The 19672-nt window shown below is 42.3% G+C and overlaps 7 protein-coding genes across 7 annotated transcripts; 3 read left to right on the top strand and 4 right to left on the bottom strand.

Annotated features, from left to right (window-relative positions):
* Nucleotides 1-283: 283 nt before the first annotated feature.
* GGS22DRAFT_128513 (uncharacterized protein) lies at nt 284-1919 on the top strand. The gene is made up of 4 exons (XM_047958403.1): nt 284-539; nt 648-743; nt 800-1305; nt 1369-1919. Exons 1-4 carry the CDS (start codon nt 444-446, stop codon nt 1835-1837), a joined length of 1167 nt encoding a protein of 388 aa, XP_047820261.1. The 5' UTR covers nt 284-443; the 3' UTR covers nt 1838-1919.
* Nucleotides 1920-3149, bottom strand: GGS22DRAFT_128506 (uncharacterized protein). Its single transcript, XM_047958402.1, has one exon. It carries the CDS (start codon nt 3040-3042, stop codon nt 2002-2004), a length of 1041 nt encoding a protein of 346 aa, XP_047820260.1. The 5' UTR covers nt 3043-3149; the 3' UTR covers nt 1920-2001.
* Nucleotides 3150-3769: 620 nt separating this feature from the next.
* GGS22DRAFT_187669 (uncharacterized protein) lies at nt 3770-5633 on the bottom strand (the record flags this gene model as incomplete). The annotated part of the gene is made up of 3 exons (XM_047964623.1): nt 3770-5103; nt 5212-5316; nt 5591-5633. 3 exons carry the CDS (start codon nt 5631-5633, stop codon nt 3770-3772), a joined length of 1482 nt encoding a protein of 493 aa, XP_047820259.1.
* Nucleotides 5634-8701: 3068 nt separating this feature from the next.
* On the top strand, nt 8702-11194 carry GGS22DRAFT_160785 (general substrate transporter). The gene is made up of 8 exons (XM_047960986.1): nt 8702-9162; nt 9240-9593; nt 9652-10033; nt 10087-10355; nt 10412-10541; nt 10607-10717; nt 10785-10813; nt 10881-11194. The coding sequence occupies exons 1-8, from the start codon at nt 9022-9024 to the stop codon at nt 10974-10976; spliced, it is 1512 nt and encodes a 503-aa protein (XP_047820258.1). The 5' UTR covers nt 8702-9021; the 3' UTR covers nt 10977-11194.
* A 119-nt stretch (nt 11195-11313) lies between these two features.
* Nucleotides 11314-13468, bottom strand: GGS22DRAFT_160783 (carbohydrate esterase family 16 protein). The gene is made up of 4 exons (XM_047960985.1): nt 12621-13468; nt 11751-12432; nt 11661-11692; nt 11314-11600 (listed from the first exon to the last, which is right to left on the bottom strand). Exons 1-4 carry the CDS (start codon nt 12883-12885, stop codon nt 11533-11535), a joined length of 1047 nt encoding a protein of 348 aa, XP_047820257.1. The 5' UTR covers nt 12886-13468; the 3' UTR covers nt 11314-11532.
* Nucleotides 13469-14389: 921 nt separating this feature from the next.
* On the top strand, nt 14390-16164 carry GGS22DRAFT_160781 (NAD(P)-binding protein). Its single transcript, XM_047960984.1, has one exon. It carries the CDS (start codon nt 14981-14983, stop codon nt 15953-15955), a length of 975 nt encoding a protein of 324 aa, XP_047820256.1. The 5' UTR covers nt 14390-14980; the 3' UTR covers nt 15956-16164.
* A 525-nt stretch (nt 16165-16689) lies between these two features.
* GGS22DRAFT_128471 (uncharacterized protein) lies at nt 16690-17697 on the bottom strand. Its single transcript, XM_047958401.1, has 2 exons — nt 17550-17697; nt 16690-17468 (listed from the first exon to the last, which is right to left on the bottom strand). The coding sequence occupies exons 1-2, from the start codon at nt 17556-17558 to the stop codon at nt 16980-16982; spliced, it is 498 nt and encodes a 165-aa protein (XP_047820255.1). The 5' UTR covers nt 17559-17697; the 3' UTR covers nt 16690-16979.
* Between the last annotated feature and the right edge of the window lie 1975 nt (nt 17698-19672).

The raw sequence follows: 19672 nt of genomic DNA, 5'->3' as shown, positions 1-19672 counted from the left end.
CGAAGAGTAGGGGTCTTCAATCTGGGGCAACACTCTTTTCTCTTCGAAGGATTCAATGGACTTGAGTGGATCTCACGCATGTATCAAATCCTATCACTGACATGGCATATGTACAGTATGTAAGCCGTAATCCATAATAAAAACAATTGCCAAGCATTCGCATCCCTCGCCGTCACCTGTTTAATTTCTGCGCCCCTGGCTTGCTTGCCAGTTAGTAGACCTAATCCCATATCTTCTGCGGTGAGATGCACCTATTACATCTAGAGCATCACCCGTCTTTGATAATCTAAAAAGTAGAAAAAGAAAAGTTAAAAAAGGAAACCTCGTTTTTTACTGACTCGATGCCGTGTTTTTCCCCGCGTTGTTTTCGACACCACGTGTGAGGCCTGGTAAATCGAGACTTCGCGGCCATTCGCTTGTTCCGTGGGTCGTTGAAGGAGACTATGTCGGAGTTTCGCTACTCGACCGACAATTTCAATGAACCGGAACCCATATCCAACAGACCAGCGACAATATGGGGAGTTGTTATATCGTGTCTGGTATGTTGCGTGCCGTTATATTACTATACCACCATACCGCTATACCGCTATACTAGGAGTTCGTCTCGTATGGGATGAAGGCTGATTCTCACAATTCTAAAATTGCAGATAGTCTCGTGGATATGCGTAAGCCTTCGACTTTATGTTCGATTATTGATAGTCCGGGCTCCGGGATGGGATGATTTATGTGTTCTGCTCTATTTGGTAAGTGGCGCTTTCGTGTCTGCGAGGATGAGCGAATTTTGAATTAACACTGCAAGCTTATGGTCACTGCTGGATCGATAGCAGTATGTGTCGGCGTCACGACTGGCCTTGGCAAGCATTTTTTGCTACTTCAACCCTGGCAAGCTAAGGGTTTCCTGAAGACCTTTTACATCGGAAACGCCACCTACGTAACTGCGACGGCACTAATAAAAGAGGCGCTTCTGCTTCAGTATCTTCGGGTCTTCGAACGGGGAATCTTCGTTCGCCGGTTTCTAATTATTCTAATCATATTCACCGCCCTCTGGGGAGTGGCGTTTTCTTTCCTTGCCTGGGTACCATGCGTACCTGTATACACTTTCTGGGATGACGGAGGTGGTCCAAATTGTTTCGGCTACGGCTCATCGTACGCGGCCCCTTTCATCGCCACTTTCCAGAGCCACGCCGCCATAAACATGTTACTCGACACTCTGGTGCTCATCATCCCGCTTCCGCTCTTCTTCAGAGACGGCGCGACAGCGTGTACTCGCATACGGCTCGTTGGCTTGCTCTCTATGGGTATATTGTAAGTTCGACTTGATCTTGCGCACCCTGCCGAAGAGCTGTATTACTCACCATAGACACATAGCGTTCTCGTTTTTGCGACCTGGCGGCTGGTAACGATTATTGAACACCAAGTCGCTACATGGCCTACTCGGGATCCCACATGGTACGGGCCTATCAGTATCGTTTTGGCCGTTCTTGAAGTAGATGCAGCATCAATATGTGCTAGTGTTCCGATATTCTGGCCGGTACTGCGAAAGATGGAGTGGGGTAAAATATTCGTGACGCAAGAGGTTAACATCACGCGAGAAACGCGGTATATGGATGATGATGAGGACCGACTGACGCGAGATACGACCCATAGTAGAACCGGTAGCGAGGCGGACTTAGGGGGCGACGGCGGAAGAACAGGTATGAGGAATAAGGGGATGTATTACCAGGATTCGTACGTCTTGAGCCAGGTCGATCCGTTACACACATCAGGCGACCGTGTACACGCGACTGTACGCAGCGATGGGGTGAAGGGTAGTTCAAAAACATGGATAAAAATATAAGAGAAGGCATAAAATTGAATTTAAAACCATTAACTCCTATGTCTTCCCCATTTGCCGATAACCTGGATCTATCTTTAGCAACTATATCTCCATGCCTATCCTTAAGGATGATTAATTGATGGCAGGATGATTCTGGGGCTGTATTTATGTAAGTACGGATATTCCTACTGCTCGACTCGGTTGATCTTCTGTGCGTTCCGCGCCATCCAGACAGCTTTCATTTCCAACTCCTTTTCCGTGCCTTGCCACGTGCGCCCCTGAAGATGCCGCAAGCACAGTTTGTCTCCGTTATCAGGGTAGTAGAGCCAAGTAGCCCACTTTGCCCAGTTCCCCATCTTCATCTGGTTCCTTGATCGTTGTCCAATGGTGTCCTCGATGAAGGCTCCCCTGGACACTGAAAGACGACTTGGGAAGACGCGGGATAAGTAATGTTCGGTGGACGCTAGATGAGGCTTGTCATGCCAGAAAAACATTGGCGTAAGGGAGATGCTGGCACCGGATTCCGTAACGAAATCGCGTTTGAGAGATTCAGTCAGACCTTTCAGCACAGGGAAATGCGTAACATGCGCAGATTCTGCGTATGATAATAAACGTATGGATGGAAAACAGATATATTTTACCGGAGCCTTCTCATCGGACTCGGTTACTCTCATGATATCCAATAGCGGTTCCAAGGTAATATCAGAGACTAGAGGCCAATCATGCTGCTGCACCCAGACGAAGGGTGTCACAATTAATCTTAGGGCAGAACGTATAGCCAACCCAAACCCTAACCGTTTCGCCGGTTCTATGAAGGTAACTTGTTTGTCGGGCGTTTGTGATGTCAAGAAGGAAACGACGTTGGTTTCGACGGCACTATGGCCGAATTCGGCTTCGCCTTGGCCCCTAACTAAGCTTTCCATGTTGCTATCCTGGTTGAACTCTCTTAGAATGAGTTGCATAACATTATGTTTATAATGATCAAATGTCATGGCTCCATCGGGAGTAACTTGACCTTTCTTCAACCTTGCATGAGGTGCAATGCGATCGTACGTGTCAAACACAATAACTATGCGACATGATAACAAGAGCGCACAATGATTGCGGAATGATGATAATATTGCCGATATAAGTTCCGTTGAAGGGGCAGAAGGTGTCGGAGATGTTGTAATGATCACCGTCAATAGACTGGATGCTGGCTGACTCGACACGATAATAGAGGACATCTTGCTGGGACAAGTGAGTCTACAAGCTCATTTCGAAGACTGCATGAGCTCCGATTTCGACACTTCATGATATATCGCTAGATTATGAAAGTTGATATTGATCAAGTGGGAATGACATAAAGAAAAAAAAGAGAAAAATACCTATGGCTTCAAAGTGTGTGAATTTTAACAGGAATCTCCACTTAATTCACCAGCTGTCAGTCAGTTGGGAGCAGCTGGGTCTACCCCTTTTTAACCAACCGTCGTATCACAATACTTTTACTAGGTATAAGTCAAGAACTCAGTGTAAAGGAAATCAATTCGTTATCGGAATATGCAATCCTATAATTGCGCATACCTAGGTACCTAGTTAGGTAGGTAATAAAACAGAACACGATCCATTAAAGCCGACAAGAAAATTCCCAAGTCTTTGCAGCCAGACGAAGACCTGACCACTACAGCAAAGTTCCCTAGAAACATTGGTACGGTCCGATTGGCTGGTAGGGACCTTGGTGGGAGGCAATCAAGACGAAACAGAGATGAGATAATAGCAAAATGATTGCCACCCTACCTATTAAGTCCCTACTAGGTAGGTAGGTAGGTAAGCATTTCCATCGGTTTCCATTCCCTCGTTTCAATGGGGTCTGCTTATATGACATGTTAGCTCTAATAATGAAATATAGCGTTGCTCTTGGAATCATACCTTAGCGACTTGAACGCATCATAGCAGGTGTCATTCGGGAGAATCCTAGTTTTCTTGCGGCGTTGCGCCTAGATACTCCTCAAGTCCCTTCCTAAGCTTCTTGTCTGACTCCTCTTCATAATCTTCCTCAAACGCTTTCTCCAACTCTTTTTCCAGTGCCATCTCACGAGAAGGACTAGCCGATACAGGCTGACAATTCTGGCCAGCAGGGAGGGCCGTGGTCGATGAGCATGAGGAAGGATGTGTTGTGTCATCAGGAGACCAAGTTTGTCCTAATGCCGAAGGCCAATAACCGGTTGAGGGCTGCTGCATGCGGGGCGCCGGCACGTTGGGGTCGATGCTAGAGGGAGAGATGGCGGCAAATTGTTGCAATTGACTGGCTGGTATCGAATTACTTGCATTCGAAGGATACTCTACCGTATGCGGTTGCACTTGAGTAGGTGCTGAGGACTGAGTCAAGTACGACGAGTAGTCCGCTGTAGGCTGCTGGGTCTGTGCGGCTGGTATACCGGGCACCGGGAATGATATAGGACCTGATGTAGGATGTCCTGCATGAATGACAGGCACTGATGCAGCCATGTTCTGCATAGCTGATGGCACCAAAACAGATACGGGAGTTTGGCCCGTGGTAATAACAGGTCGATGTGCTGTCGGCTGTAGCTGTTGCGGATTCAGGCGATGAAACTCATGGTGATTATGCGTAAAGACGCAACGACGAGCGCTCGACAGCGTCTTCACGTTAGACCTCTTACATCCTGGCCACGGGCACTTATACTTGCCCTCAACTTTGATGGCTGGATGAGCTTTCTTGAGATGGTCGCGGACTGATCTAACTCCTACCACTGGGATGCTACATTGTGGAAACATGCAACGATCACCACAGTGAATGAACATTACGTGCTCTCTCAGATTGCCCTTGGGGGTCATGGCTCCCGCTTTTGTCATGTAAGTACAATTGGGCTCTTGACACGCTAAGCGTTTCTCTTCGGCGTGGCCCTGGGCAGCTCCTTCTTGAATATTGATACCTCCAGTCTGAGTACCAGTCATAGGAGCAGATGTTGTTTCATGAGCGGGAGGGTTACTGGGGTAAAATGCCGGAAAATGGGACGGGTTTGCAGACTGCTGCGGAATCAAGATACCATAATTTGTGACAGCTGAGTTGAACGCTAACTGGTGTTCCATGGAGTCAGGTTGAATCGCCCCCTGGCTTGTAGTGCTCTGGTTAGCCTGGAAAAGGTTGTTGGCGTCATGGTTAGTTGAATACGCATTCATACTAGCCGCTTGACCGGATATTTCCTGATCGTAGAAATTCAGGTTTCCATGGTCGGGATGATTAGAGGCTGTATCATCCATAGTCGGTCCACTCGGGAGGGCTGGTTCTATATCTTGGACTTAGCTCCGATATTTTTCTGATTGTACAATCAAATTCGAGATATGTGGGGAAGGGGGGGAGGATTTCCTGATAAATGATGTTAGGTAATACTTACGACTGCGGTGATTGTATTGATTATCGTTGTCAACGTAAGATTGACTCGGATTGCTCCAACCGGGAGTCTCCGTATCCTGGTCTGGAATACCGGAGGGGGCTTTGTCTAGAAATTCATAAGAATCGTTAGTAGCTTTCGCATATACAATACTAGGTAGGTACCTAAGTAAAGAAAGGAGATAGGCGCGTTGAGAAGGACTTTGAAGTATGTTCGGCTAGCTTCCTAGCGGACTACCTCTTGGCTGGGATATCGTATTGGGTAAGATAGAAGGTACTTTGAATGGCTGGGAATACAATAGTAAAATAAAATATTGCGACATGGAATCGAGGGAATAATATATCACGCCATGGGCGTGAATAATTATATCAGAAAAACTTACAGTGATCAGGAATCCACTCTTGATTCGCGTCGTTGTTATCCATCTTGTGATAAATGGAGAGGTCAGGAATGGGTTGTGCAAAGTTAGGATTGAGCTGGGCTACTAATGAAGAGGAAAGTTGCGTATATCCACGGATGGGAATACTAGCATTGGGGGAAGAGATGCGTGTTATTGTTTGCGGTGTGGATGGGAAGAGTACTAGGTAGGTAGATAGGTAGGTACGCCTTCAAGCTCGTATAGAAAAGAATCTAGGTGTGTTAGAGGCCTTAGCTGTAGTACTTTCGAAATTTACTAGGTAGTAGGAGGCCTTTTATTCCCAAAGGCATCTAGCTACTCAGTAGTCGTACTAGTCGTACTCAGCCTTGATATGCTACAGGAGTTGAGATGCTGCAGTCGACGCAATTCAAGGATTGGGGATTCATCAGTGAAACTGCCTAGGCACCTAGTACCTAATCATCTATGTCCCCTTCCACGGTAAATAGGATTTCGTCAAGTTGTATTTTGCACTTATTAGATAGTATTGTTGACTGTTTCCTCATTAAAACACTTTAGTTTCCTTGTTATCTGTCTATTACTATGCCTAGTAGATAGAGAACCCATTTAGCTTGTGGTCTTTATGCTATGCATAGCACATAGAGCTCTTATAAGCATTACTCACCGAAGACTCCAATGGTGAGGGTAATAACCCTTCAAGTGTTAGTATGTATAAAAGGGACATACCAAGTGATATAGATATCCATATAGGTAGAACTTACGGCACCTACGTTATTAAGTATGGATGTGCTTTTGGTCGTCAGCAACCGAATGCCTATGACTGTATATTGAAGTGGACCCGTACGAAGACCGGCCGGGACGCGGCTTTCTATCATCGGAACTAACTATGTAGGATAGAAGTCGTTAAAACATCTGAAGATCTTTACTGCCTACCTAGAGGTACCTAGTAAGTAACTACTTAGGTAGGTAGACTGTGTGATCCATGGATCTTAACAAGAACCTGGGCAACTGCCTCCAGAACTTCTGTAAAAAATGCTACTGCTGCTGCTACTAGGACTGGTAAAAAACATATTAATAATGATAAAAAAACGACTCATTAGAAGACAACTAATAATTCATACTTCCATAAGAAAATTCACACAGAGTTTCGATACAACAACTATACAAAGCCTTTTACCTTTGATGAGGCCAACTACATAATAGTAGATTTGATTATCTAGATGATCACGAAATGATACAAGGTTTGAATCGAAGCCGTTATTATATATAGGGTAGTACCTACCTAGGTAGGTACTAGTTACGTACTAAGTAGCACATTGTTAGGTAAGTACCACGAAAATAAGTACCTAATACATCCAATTGCAAGATCAGTCTAGAGTGGACCATAAGAACAATTCCGCCAACCCGCCAATTCAATTAATGTATTGAAATGTATACAGTGTAATACAGTACAGTCACGTACAGTTTAATACATATTCCACACAGTGTCCTGAATCTTACAGGGGGTTACAGCGCTACAGGACGCTAAAAGCCCTGTACTTTATAGGGGTTATAGTGTACAGCCTTTTTACATACTAGGCGGGTACTTACCTCCTAATAAGGCTTAGTGTAAGCTACGTGACACCCCCGTCTTAAACTACCACCCGAATATCTTTATTTACCTAGGTACCTATTACGCATTCAACTATATCGAATTAATCGGTTGAATCGGATTAATTAATTAATTTAATTCGTTTCAAAAGATTGAAATATTAATAATAACCTCAAAAGGCTTTAGCGTTAGTTTTAGGGCTTTTTACATACCTAAAAAGTAACCTCCAGGGCTATAAGTTATAAGGAACTAATACGCTATAAAGTCTAAATATTACAGGGCTTTCAGCGACCTGTAGCGCTATAAACCCCTATAAGATTCAGAGAACTGTATGGAATATGTATCAGACTGTACGGTATTATACTATATTATACTGTATATATTTTAATACATTAATTGAATTGGCAGGTTAGCGGATTCAGCCTTATTGGCCACTCTAAAACGTCCCAACTTTTTTCTTAAAAATTTTTACATCATTCTTCACCACCGGTGTTTGGAATAAACAAGCTCGAGCTGGCTACGCTTCCTATGGAATTCAAGATCGATGAAGCATTCATGCTTCTTACCTGACGATTCAGAGCAACTTCTGCGAGAGAGCTGATCATAAAAGCCCCTCTCACGCCAATCGACCTACGTAGCGCGGCTTTTTTTTAACTGCGGAGACAATTCCAGAAGGAATGCCATTCATGTTCGCTAGGCATCTTAGCCGTGAGCAACGACAAAAGTTAGGTACTTGGGCAGCCAGAAGAAAGCGCAACCCCTCAAGCCGTCCCATATGATACAGACGTCAAGCCACCAACGCCTTTGTAACCTCAGCAGCATCGTATTCTGGCATCGAAATTCAGAGAAAATATGCCGCTGGGGTTCTCTAATATGGTTGTTCGCGAGTCTACCTAGGTACTTTCTACGAAAACAATCTTCCAACATTAAAAGCTTCGATAATGATCCAGACCATCGATGGTGAAGATAGTGATCCTACGGAGAACTTGGTGGTCATACCAATGCTCTAAGATACAGGAGCTCAAGCCACAACAATCTCGGAAGAGCTCAATTCCAAGAATTCCTTCGCACTGACGAGATCTACGAGCCGTCTCGTACTTCTCAAACTCCTCAACAGCCTCTATTAGTACAAGTTACGGTCGATCTTTGTTTACTAACCTTGGAATACTACTATTTCTTTGAATCTCATCGCGATTGTACGACCATAGGAAACCATGCCGAATCATCTCAATGGAGTAATTATAGGCCAAAATGGTACCAAAAAACTTACTCCCGCCCTTATCGAGGGAATTTTGAGGTGAAATTTGTATCACCTGCGTCTACGACATAATTCTAGAGGAAGTCAAAGAGTACTAGGACCTAGATTGTGATTCTGGGGCTTGGCACGGACAGATGGACCACCCGCCACGATGAATCAATAAGGGTGTAAATCACTCCACAGGCAATGTAGCGATATTAGCGATACTAGATCACTTCCAGGTTATGCGGATGAGTTGTGTTGACTTTTGTGATAAAAATAGCTACCTACCTAGGTACCTACCTAGGTAGGTAGCCACAACAGCCTGAATCTATCCTCGTCGGTGATGTGGGGAATATTGGAGAGCATCAACGGACAAATCCCCAAATCTGGGGTAATGGAGTAACGGGCCTATTCAGAACATAGCTATTGCTTGGCATCATTGAATGTGTCCTGGACTTTTCGGCACTTGCAGGGTTTCCCTCATCGAGCGCGTACCTAAATATTGCTATTGTGCCGATTGTATGAACCCCTACAATACTCGAACCTGACTGCTTATATCTCAATACGTTCGAGTTCATCGAGTATCCGAGGCGTGGACAGAGAAAAATGGCCATCAGAGATGATGAAACCATGCGCGCTCATTGGCGGTGCTTCGCGGCTTGCGGCTTGATGGTTCTGTCACCTTTTCAATATGGAATCGACTTTGGCCTAATAGGAGGTCTACAAGCCATGCCAGGCTTTCTCAAGGTACGTCGATATGGTGGTAGAATATTATATACCTAATCTATGTAGGGGATACATCTAAGATAAATACTTGTACACAGATCTATGGCCACCCAGCCCCGGAAACCGCAATCGGCTGGAACATCTCAACCGTGAGACAACAACTAATCACGTCGTTAATGACGCTAGGCGCTTTCGTTAGCTCTGCTACTGCAGGTTTGATAGCAGCCAAGCTAGGCCGAAAGGCATGTCTAAGGATGGCTTGTTTGGGTTGTGTCGTTTCCAACATTATCATGATGACCACAACCGACATTAACGCGCTTTATGTTGGACGCTTACTCAACGGGTTAGCCAACGGCTACTTCATGACATTTTCTCAGCTATTTATCCAGGAAAGTAGTCCAGCAAAGTACCGTGGACTTTTCTTGACCGCATTCCAGTTTTGCACGTCTCTTGTAAGTCACCAATCGATTTGATAGCTCCTATCACGCTCTAATACCGTTATTTACTTAGGGAACTCTCATCGGTACAATCGTAGACTGGGCGACCGCCTCACGCGCCGACAGATCGGCTTTCTTAATCCCATTAGGACTCATATATATCGTGCCCCTTATCCTAACCGTTGGACTATTCTTCATACCAGAGTCCCCTCGCTGGTTGATCTTGCAAGATCGAATTGAAGACGGATATAAATCATTGGAGTGGCTCAGACCAACCGGCGCACAAGTCGACATCGAGGTCGCAGAGATAAAAGCAGCGATAGATAAAGAGCGCGAAATGGGTAGCGAAGTTAGCCTTTTGGATATGTTCAAGAACCCTATAGATAGAAGACGGACGGTACTTGCAGTTTGTGGAGTCACATTGCAAGCTGCCACCGGCTCCATGTTTATCATATGTAAGATCTCCCGCACATCTAACGACCTTGAGATAGACTGATACTATTCACAGCGTATAAGGCGTACTTCTTCACGATGGCCAGAGTTTCTAATCCCTTTGCGATGGGATGCGTTCTTAGCGCTATCGGCCTACTTGCCATCGTTGTCAACTTATTGATTGTGGTACGCTATGGTCGTCGCCGCGTGCTTCTAATGACCGGTCTTGGAACCTGTGGCATTCTCCAGTTGATTGTTGCAGTCGTATACGACAAGAATCCAGGCGCAAGAGCTACGGGGGTAGTTCTTGTAGCCTTGTCATGTCTTTACATGATGAGTTACAATGTGAGTATTCGAATATGGCCCTCAAAATATTATATCATAACAACGGCAAAATCTAGGGAATGGTAGCAACTTATGCCTGGTTATGTGGCGGTGAACTCCCATCGCAGCGACTACGAAGCTACACGTTCGGATTAGGCGCGGCGGCCGGGTTTCTTGCCGCGTGGATTACGACTTTCACTGCTCCATGTAAGACAATTCTCTTCTCGGTATTTTTAGATTGGGAATTTATAGACTAATTTAAATGACTGTAGATTTTATAAACCCCGATTCCCTGAATTGGGGTCCAAGATATGGATATATCTGGTTCCCAAGCTCTATTGTAGCAGCAGTTTGGGTTTATTTCTTCCTACCCGAAGTCCAAGGTGAGATTCAATGTCTATACTATATAGAGCCCAACGCATCATCAATCACTAATACGTCTTCTTGCAGGCCGCACACTCGAGGAAATTGACGAAATGGTAATCAACATATTCCCCTCACAACAAGATTTACGATGTGCATTGCGCTAATATTGTGTTGTTGCAGTTCGAAGCGAGGCTTCCAGCGCGAAAGTTCAGAGGGTATAAATGTGTTCGTAGATTGGTCATGGAGGAAAAGCCAAGTGCCCAACATGAGGAATAAAGAAAAGTTTTCGGTGCGAGAGCCGTGAAGTATGATTGATACCTAGGTACTAGAAGGTCTATCTCGATTACGGAATGGCGGGTATCGGTTGAATCATAGAACGTCAACAAGACACTACTTAGGTACCTACCTACCTGTTATATCATTAGATACCTAGGTATTTTATAACTACCTAGGTAGGTACTCTAGAAATGGTGCAAAACAAGTCTCTTCTTAACGTACCTAGGCTATGCTGAGTCTTCTAAAGCGATCAATGATACCTACTAACATAGCGCTCACACCCTCGAAAAGATTTACGGTTATATTTTCCAAAGTTTGACACCGCAAAAAGGTACAATTATGTGATCGGTCTATTTATAACCAAAGCAGATTCACGGCGTACGTACGTAGGTATAGTAAGCGCTGATGCGCTGGCCCCTACTACGAAAATATTTATCCCCACGTATATCCTACAGCTATCTAATTTCGCTCATCTTAGACTGCCTATGGCTAGGTAAGCATTAAATACATATATAGGACCCCGATACAATTATGTTCATATCCATCATTATAATTACTAGTAGTAAGTGCCATATTTAGAGTTCTTATTCACGACGTTTACAAATTCAGTGGCTATGTATTCATCTGAGAGTAGAGTAAGCAACCTGAAGGCGAAAAGAAATGTAGAGGCTGGAGAGAACTTACGAACTTTCGGCGACATATGTAGCTCATCGTACCTGCATCATGTCAGCATATTCTTTATTCTCAGAGCAACATCAGCGTCGTCTCACGCACCACAAGAAGCTCGATAGCGGGTTGGAGGAGACCTCGCAGCCGGCCGTCCCGAGCTGCAACGTACTTGGACACTCTGCGTAGAACCCTGTGGCGTTGGCTGGAGCATCCAGGTAATCGGATGGCGAGTTGTAAATATCGGAAATGAGTTGGTGAACGTCGAAGATGCTGAAAGACGCATTGGGCCACTTCTTCTTTACTAGGAGCTGGAATGGAGAGCCATAGTCGAAGATAGTGTTGGTGAGCGTCACGTATTCGAGTACTTTCTGTTCGTACTCGGTCGTATTGTATGACTCCTTGTCGGGCCAGCGAGGTACGTTACCGGCTCCGCCATGTGCAAGTGACCTATACAGCGGCGCATAGTTAAGGGGTGACTCGTTAAAAAGGATGAACTTGCGTCCCCCAGCACTATAGATGTTGTCGAAGGTCGGCCATATGCAATCGATGAAGGCGTCAAGGGTTCCCCCCGCTGGTTGAGAATCTGTAAGGAACGCGTTGATGCCAAGATCGTTGGCACCTATCCAGAGGGAGTATATGGTATTGTCAGGCGTCCGGTTGGTGTAGAGCGTGTTAGTGCCGGTCGTAGAATTGACGTAGGCTACGTCGGCCAAGAAAGCTGGGACCTCATAGTCATCCACAGTGGGGAGTACGCCCGGGAAGATGTTGGTACACACCGCGCCGCGCACTGAAGTCTCAATGTCAATTTATTGTATAAGTATTTTTGATAGATAGAAAGATATAGAGGGGTTAAGAGAGAGAGAGGGAGGGGGAGGGAGAAAACATTGGACCTAATCTATCGGTAACGAGAATATAGAATCGTGGGTATCAATTGTGCATCTACTTAATATGGATGTATGTGGGTAGGTTGCTTACCAGCATAGTTATATGTCGTCGCGCCAAGCTTTTTTGAGGCGAGCTGAGGCCAACTTGGCCCGCCGCTCGATGTCAAATTTGACTCTGGTATGTAGAGACCTGGAGGCGGTGGATTATAATTGTGGGTGAGGAAATATGTTAATCGGCCCTCGTCCGTGTAGCTATCGCCAAATACGATCAGGTTGTCGATCTTTGACGTACCCGAGCCGCAGCACCAAGTCGGTACGCAGCTCGTAAATATCGCAAGCATCGCTAGGAGCCGCATCGCGAGATTAATACCCGAAATTTGTCTGACAATGGGTAGTGAAGCATCGGAGCGTCGACCGATAGACGGGTAGATACGTTGAGCGACATCCGGGCGCAACACACAGGCGGATCATCGCTGATATATGTTTGCGAGCGTAGGATTCCTCTATGCAGCAATTGGTCGTAGTAGTATTCCCGATCTGTTAATCTCGACTAAACGGCCATCCCGTCTATCTGCGTAGAGCCAGCAGCTCGGATTACGATACAAGGAGCCTCCGAGGCAAGAATACCATATGTAGGTACTTACTCTGAAACAAGAATGGCAGTGCTAACCCTTTACTGATATCATTAGCTTCTCATCTGCGCTACAAGGTTATGAAGCGAGATTTTCACCACGTGGTGAATATGTAAGGTTATCCGTAGTGCTTATAACTTGTTGGAAATTGAACGAATGAGGGCGAACGAGGTCCTCGAGGGTCTTTCCTATCGCACCATCGCGCGCAAGCTTCTGCAGCATGCCATGTGGACATTGCATAGAACGATACCAGGTAGCTACCGTATGTATGCGGACCTTGTGCTTCAAATGTATAGGAGGATTCACTGGTTCTCATATCGCTTTCGGATCGAGAACAAATAGTTTTCCGGACCAATGCGCTGCGCCGGGCAGCTGCATATGTATCTCCAAAAGTTGGAAACAGGCTAATAAATCCTTCTGCGTGCGTCAGCAACTACACCTGTTTTTTGTTTCTTTTCTTTTCTTTTTTTTACATCAACGTACACAATAGGGAAGATAAAAGTTGGAGACGGACGTGGGTAATATCGAGTTGCCTCTTTAGGGAACTGTCCGCAACCTCGCGTGATGCAAAGTAACCTACCCTACTACCCTTGTCGGCCATCTAGCCAAGACTTTCTAGATTCGCGTCTATCTAGAGATGGATCTCTTGCTCTTGTCAGCTGAGTGTAGAGCTGCAAGTGGACGCATGGAGAAAAGATTACGCCGTTCTTCAGCTAGATATTCAGCTCTCGTTAAGTGGAGACTAGGTTATATACCTAGTATGTACCTAGGTAGATTCTAGATGACGAAGCCATGACTAGGTAGGTACCTACCTACATAGGGTAGTTAATATGTAGTTAGTTCATTAAGTTACCTATTTTCTCCGGATACTTCACTCTTGTCTTTGTAAGTATAACTTAGCCATGGCGGTGCGTAAGTGAAGATATCTTTCGTTCTCTAGACAATGATTACCAACCTTGAAAGCAGAGTAAACACGAAGGTTTTGGTGCAAAAATCGGACTAGGTCCCTGATAGGAAAGCGGGTACGAAGTACTGGGTGATTAATGGACACTATGGATGTTAACCTTAACCCTGGGGGCTTTCAATGTTAGTGATCTGTTCGCTATATCTTAGTGAATAACCGCTATGGGCTAGGCACCATCGCCACTGAAGGAAAACGCGAGTGCTTTAAGCTGGTCCAAATCTTTAGCTCACCTCTGTAGAGTGAAATATTAAATTTGAGAAAAGGCTAATTGGAATACTGTAGTAGAGAAGAGAGTTAATAGGTACCTATACAGGTATTTAGGCTTATGGAAGGCCAGATAAATTTGTCGTATTAGCTACTTGATACACTGTCACCACTCCTCGATTAACCTATTCTCTTCCGTCCACCGATTTCCGTAGATGAGAGTCGTTTGAAGTTCTGCCTCGTGACATGATCTGGTTGGATTCGAGCAGTTATGCCACTTTAGCACGGACAAATAAAAGTATGTGGAAACATCATGAGGATATCGAAGATCCCCCATTGCGTATAAATGTAACTCAGTCGGAAGGGTCGTTAAAGACATGATGATGAGTTACGATGATGTAATTGATGTATCGGAAAAGAGAAGCGACAGCGATAGCGACTATTAGGAAGGTACCTAGGTCAGAGAAAATGCAACGGTAACTACCCCGCCTGAACCCGCTAGCACACAACTGTCGCCAGCTGGTTCAGGGTCGATAGCAATAGTCTCAAATGCAATCCCGATAAAACTTACTACGTAGACTGAAGGATGACCCCAAATACTCGCGAGGAAAGATATACCAAGTAAACCACCGCCACCCACCTCTACCTAATATGTTGAATTGGCCATCGTGGGTGCCTGTGAACCCCACACCCCTGGCTTGGACGACACTCTTAGTTCCAGCAACCACACTTTACTTTGCCTGGCGCTATGGCCGACCCATCTCATCTAGAAGGCAAAAAAGCGTACGGCCGATCGACGAGCGGGTTGTTATCATAGGCGCCTCAAGCGGGCTAGGTCGCGTTATAGCGAAGCGGTACGCGGCTCGCGGCGCACATGTATGCATCGTGTCGCGCCGTGCGGAACAGCTCGCAGAGCTGGCCGGCGAGTGTGGGGAGAAGTGCTTTTGGGTGGCGGCCGACTTCAGCGACGTCGGGGACATGGTGCGGGCAAGGGAGGAACTACTTAATAAATGGGGCAGTCTGGATACTCTCTGCGTGTGCGCTGGCGTGTCGGCCGTGCAGCCGGTCATGAGTTTGGCTGGTGTAGAACCTGGGAAAGATGATGACGCAGGTGATGCTGGCATACGGCATGCCGTCGATATCGCCGCTCGCGCGACCCAGGGAAATGTCTACGGGCCTCTTGTTGCGGCATTGACGTTTATTCCTATGTTACTACGAACCTCGGTTTCGCCATCCATCCTTCTGATCTCTTCCGTCGCCGCAATAATTCCGGCGCCGACACGTGCGCTGTACGCGGCTACCAAGGCCTCGTCTCTGCTTCTGTTCCAGTCACTCGCGATCGAGCACCCCAAGATCGCCTTCACGTTCGTCCTACCAGGGACCATCCAGGGTAATTTCCGTGCATCGGCAGTTGACGCCGATGTGATGACACGAGAGGCAGGGCCGAATCAGCGAGGGCTCAAACTGGACTACGTTGCGGATAGGTGCGTGGGCGCCGTGGATCAGGAAGTGAGAGGCAATTTAGTGATTCCCAAGTTTCCCTACGCTATCGCCCATCACCTGTACTATCTTTGGCCTTTTTTCATCGAGAAGCAGGCGAGGAAGAAGTATAATTTCGGTGGATAAATTCCCTTCGATCGGTATTTAGGTCCTCACTTGATTCTCATGATTAGTAACAACGAAGATTGCAACCTTGATGATTTTCTGGTGCAATAATTCAATATGGAAAATATTATTCTAAGTAAGTACCTATGTACCTGTGTACTCAACGAAAGTACTTAGATACATAAGTGATTGTGGAGTCAAAAATCAACTAGGCCTTTTTTGATTGGTCCCGACAATGTCACAATAATTAAGGTTCCACAAACCAAAATTTAAAAATTGGCGGGCAGTTGCCCCACACGGCAAAATTTATGGCTGATTAGGCAGGCAGGTCTGACCGCTTTCGAGTCTACTTAAGGGTTTCTCTCCCACCCTCAGTTTTGGAAATTTTTCTTCCTTTCTTCCCCATCTTAGTGCACGGGCTTTACGCGTCACAGTGAGGAGCAATCCGAGTGCGTGTTTTTGCTAGTTGAAAACTATTTACTGACCGCTCCATCTTGGTTTAGGCCGGGATGGGAATTTTTGGAACCTTATCTCAATTGAGAATTCAACATCGTTTTCGTCACCGTCGGTCCCTAGAGGAGTGAGGCGAGGAAGATCTGCGAAGAAGAGGATACAAGCGTTCTGGTAATGGTATTCTTGATATGAGTAGATCTACTAATTCATGAGGCTACTATTAAATAAACTATGATTGTATTCTGGCTATTTTGTAGGGTTTCTAATCAATCTTGAATTCTCCACCGCTGCTTCACGCGTCCATCTAAGACTTGGATAGCATGGGTCATCAATGCCTACGGAACTCGATAGAAACTCGTACATACTAGGTAGACGATGCGACGCGTTCTGGTCGTCAAGCTGTACCCTAAATCCAGTTCTTCAACGCGACGCGGGACTCTAGATTCTGATGGCCCTAAGTCAATTCGAGAGCTGAGCATGCATGGATCCTGACAGCCCTATCCGCTGTAGTCTTGGAACGCCCTATGCGTTGTCGATGTACGCTGTACATACTATGTAGGTACTTAGGTAAATACTACAGGCTACGAATACTTCAATCTGTTGGAAAGCGAGGATTATAGACTTCATACCCCTCATCATCGGTGTCGCTTTCAACATTTAGATCCCTCGGTATGATCTTCTCTTCTTTGCTGTTACTCGTATCCGCTTCCTTTGGCTTGTTATTCTCTTCGTCGTCGACCGATCCGCCTATCGGTGTGAATGCGCTCTTGAAACCGGATTTCTTGAATCCTCCCTTTTTAAATCCACCACCTCCAGTGCTACCTGCATTGGAATCGCCTAGTTTAATACTTATGAGGCCGTCTGCTTTTGCCTCGGCCTTCCTAGCGCGTGCACCTGCAGTGGGATCCTTGACCATCTGCTTCATGTCCTTCATGCGCTGGCGATGGCTATGATCATAGCTACCTAAGTGGGCCTCGTAGTCGTTCATGCGCGAATAGCCTTTCGAACAGAGCTCGCAGTAAAAGGATTGGAGGGCGGCGCGCGCGGAGGAGGTCTGGGCCGGCGGAAGGGTTTGGTGTCTCTATTTATTCGGAAATGTTAGCGAGCTGGCTGCAAAAAGGTAGATAGGTTGTGTGATTAGGGTAATGATAGAATTACTAACCGGAGGCATTTTGATTGCTACGAGGATCTATCTGATTCTATCGAAAACAGAAGCGTAGAGGATATGGATGAATGGTTAGTAGCCCCGAGTATTCCAATTTGAATTTAAAATGTTTAATGTTGTTGTAAAAGTGAAGATGGGAAGTTCCAATCCATCGCGGGGCAAATGCACATAGGATGGTGCGCGAAATACCTTAAACCGCCAAAGCATCAAATATATTAAACTTTTTTAACTAATTAATCACGTGCTTCTTTATATTAATATTTTATAATAAATAACTTTAAAATTTACAATTATTACTGCACGTTTTTCCGTAATTATTATAATTAATAAATATTTTTAAAATTTTAAATAATAATATTATTATTAAAGAAATTTATTACTAAAAGTTAATAAGTTAATAAACGGTAAAAAAAGAAAAAATTTAAAAAAATTTTATAACACTTAATTTATTAATGTTAAATATCGGTTTTTTTCTAAGTTAATAATTAAAAGTTTATAAAATTAAAATTTAACTTATTAAGTTTTTAAAAATTTTATTAATCGTTAATTTTAAAAGTAAAATAAATAAAAAGTTTTATTTATATATATACCGTGTTTTTTATAATAAAAATGTTAAAAACTTTTCGCGTAATAACGTTATTATTTTTTAATTTTTTAATTTCGTTTCGTAATAATCGAAATTAAATTATTAAAAAGTTTAAATATAAATATAATTTAATTAAAAACGTAAATGTAAATAAATTAAAATTTTTAATTTATTATGAAAATATTAAATTATAACGTAATATATTATATACTTTTTTAATTATTTACTTATTTATTTAATAAATATTAAAGGTTTTATTTAATTTTAATTTTATATTTATATATTTATTAAATTTTATATTTTTTATTTTTATATATATTATTTTATACGTTTATTTTAAGTTTATTTTTAAAGTTAATTTTTTTAAATAATTTATTAAGCATTTAATTTTCTTTTAAATTAATAGTTAAAAATTTATAAAATTAAAATTTAATTTATTAAATTTTTAAAAATTTTATTAACCGTTAATTTTAAAAATAAAATAAATAAAAAACTTTACTTATATATATATTATATTTTTTATAATAAAAATAATTAAAATTTAAAAGCTTTTCGCGTAATAACGTTATTATTTCCCGGGTTTCTCGAAACGTAAAATTAAATAAACTTTTTATTAATATTAAATAAACTTTTTATTAATATTAAACGTATTTTTATTTAAATATACTTATTTAAGTTAATTATTTAAATATATATTTTAAAATATAACTTTTTATATAAATTTATATATTTTTTAAACGTTTTATAATCGAAGTTTTTCATTATCGTAAACTTCGTTATCGTTTTTAAAATTTTTTTTCGAAAGTTTAAATAAAACCGTTAAAAAGTTTTAAAAAGGAAATAATAAAATTATTAAACTTAATATTAAATATACTTATTTAAATTAATATTATCGTTAATAATAAACGACGTTACGTATTTAAATAAATAACTTTACTTTAATATAATAATTTATAAATAATTATTACATTTTAATTTCGAACTTTTATTAAAATTAATTATTAATTATATTTCTTTTTTTATATTTTTATTTTTATATAAACGTAATAAAGCTTAATTAATATATATATATTATATAAATATAATATTAATAAAAATAAATATTATTTTAACGATAATAAATTTAAAAAATATTTTATTTTATATAAATAATTATATTTAAAATATATATTAACGTAACTTTCTTCGATTAAATATAATTATATAAAAGTTCATTTAATTTTATAAATTATTATTTCTTAGTTTTTTAATTTCGCTTTATAGTTTAATTTTTAATAAAATAAAGTTATTTAATTTTAATTTAATATAATAATTTTTTAATATTAAAATAAATGTAAGTTATAAATATTATATTAAGTATATACTTAAGTAATTAATTAATTAAGTCACTAATTTTAAATAATGGTTTATAAATAATATATATATATTTTTTAAATATAAAACGTAAATTTTTAATTATTTAATATTTTAACATTTAAAATTATAAAATTCATGGTTTTTTTTTTTTTCTTTCGAAAAAGTTTTTACGTTTTTA

Source organism: Annulohypoxylon maeteangense (assembly GCF_022496945.1).
Source record: "Annulohypoxylon maeteangense strain CBS 123835 unplaced genomic scaffold GGS22scaffold_6, whole genome shotgun sequence".
Taxonomy (NCBI): domain Eukaryota; kingdom Fungi; phylum Ascomycota; class Sordariomycetes; order Xylariales; family Hypoxylaceae; genus Annulohypoxylon; species Annulohypoxylon maeteangense.
The sequence above is the reverse complement of the archived record's forward strand: the minus strand, read 5'-3'. Positions and strand labels throughout refer to the sequence as shown.

Bases quoted from the DNA above. Each gene is read 5' to 3' on its own strand.
- GGS22DRAFT_160781 (XM_047960984.1), top strand. From the start codon at position 14,981: ATGTTGAATTGGCCATCGTGGGTGCCTGTGAACCCCACACCCCTGGCT.
- GGS22DRAFT_128506 (XM_047958402.1), bottom strand. From the start codon at position 3,042: ATGTCCTCTATTATCGTGTCGAGTCAGCCAGCATCCAGTCTATTGACG.
- GGS22DRAFT_160785 (XM_047960986.1), top strand. From the start codon at position 9,022: ATGGCCATCAGAGATGATGAAACCATGCGCGCTCATTGGCGGTGCTTC. The intron at 10,034-10,086 runs GTAAGATCTCCC...TACTATTCACAG, and splicing joins CGGCTCCATGTTTATCATAT to CGTATAAGGCGTACTTCTTC. The intron at 10,718-10,784 runs GTGAGATTCAAT...GTCTTCTTGCAG, and splicing joins CTTCCTACCCGAAGTCCAAG to GCCGCACACTCGAGGAAATT.
- GGS22DRAFT_160783 (XM_047960985.1), bottom strand. From the start codon at position 12,885: ATGCGGCTCCTAGCGATGCTTGCGATATTTACGAGCTGCGTACCGACT. The intron at 11,693-11,750 runs GTGCGTGAGACG...GACATGATGCAG, and splicing joins CCGCTATCGAGCTTCTTGTG to GTACGATGAGCTACATATGT. The intron at 11,601-11,660 runs GTAAGTTCTCTC...CTCTACTCTCAG, and splicing joins ACATATGTCGCCGAAAGTTC to ATGAATACATAGCCACTGAA.
- GGS22DRAFT_128513 (XM_047958403.1), top strand. From the start codon at position 444: ATGTCGGAGTTTCGCTACTCGACCGACAATTTCAATGAACCGGAACCC. The intron at 540-647 runs GTATGTTGCGTG...CTAAAATTGCAG, and splicing joins GAGTTGTTATATCGTGTCTG to ATAGTCTCGTGGATATGCGT. The intron at 744-799 runs GTAAGTGGCGCT...TAACACTGCAAG, and splicing joins TATGTGTTCTGCTCTATTTG to CTTATGGTCACTGCTGGATC.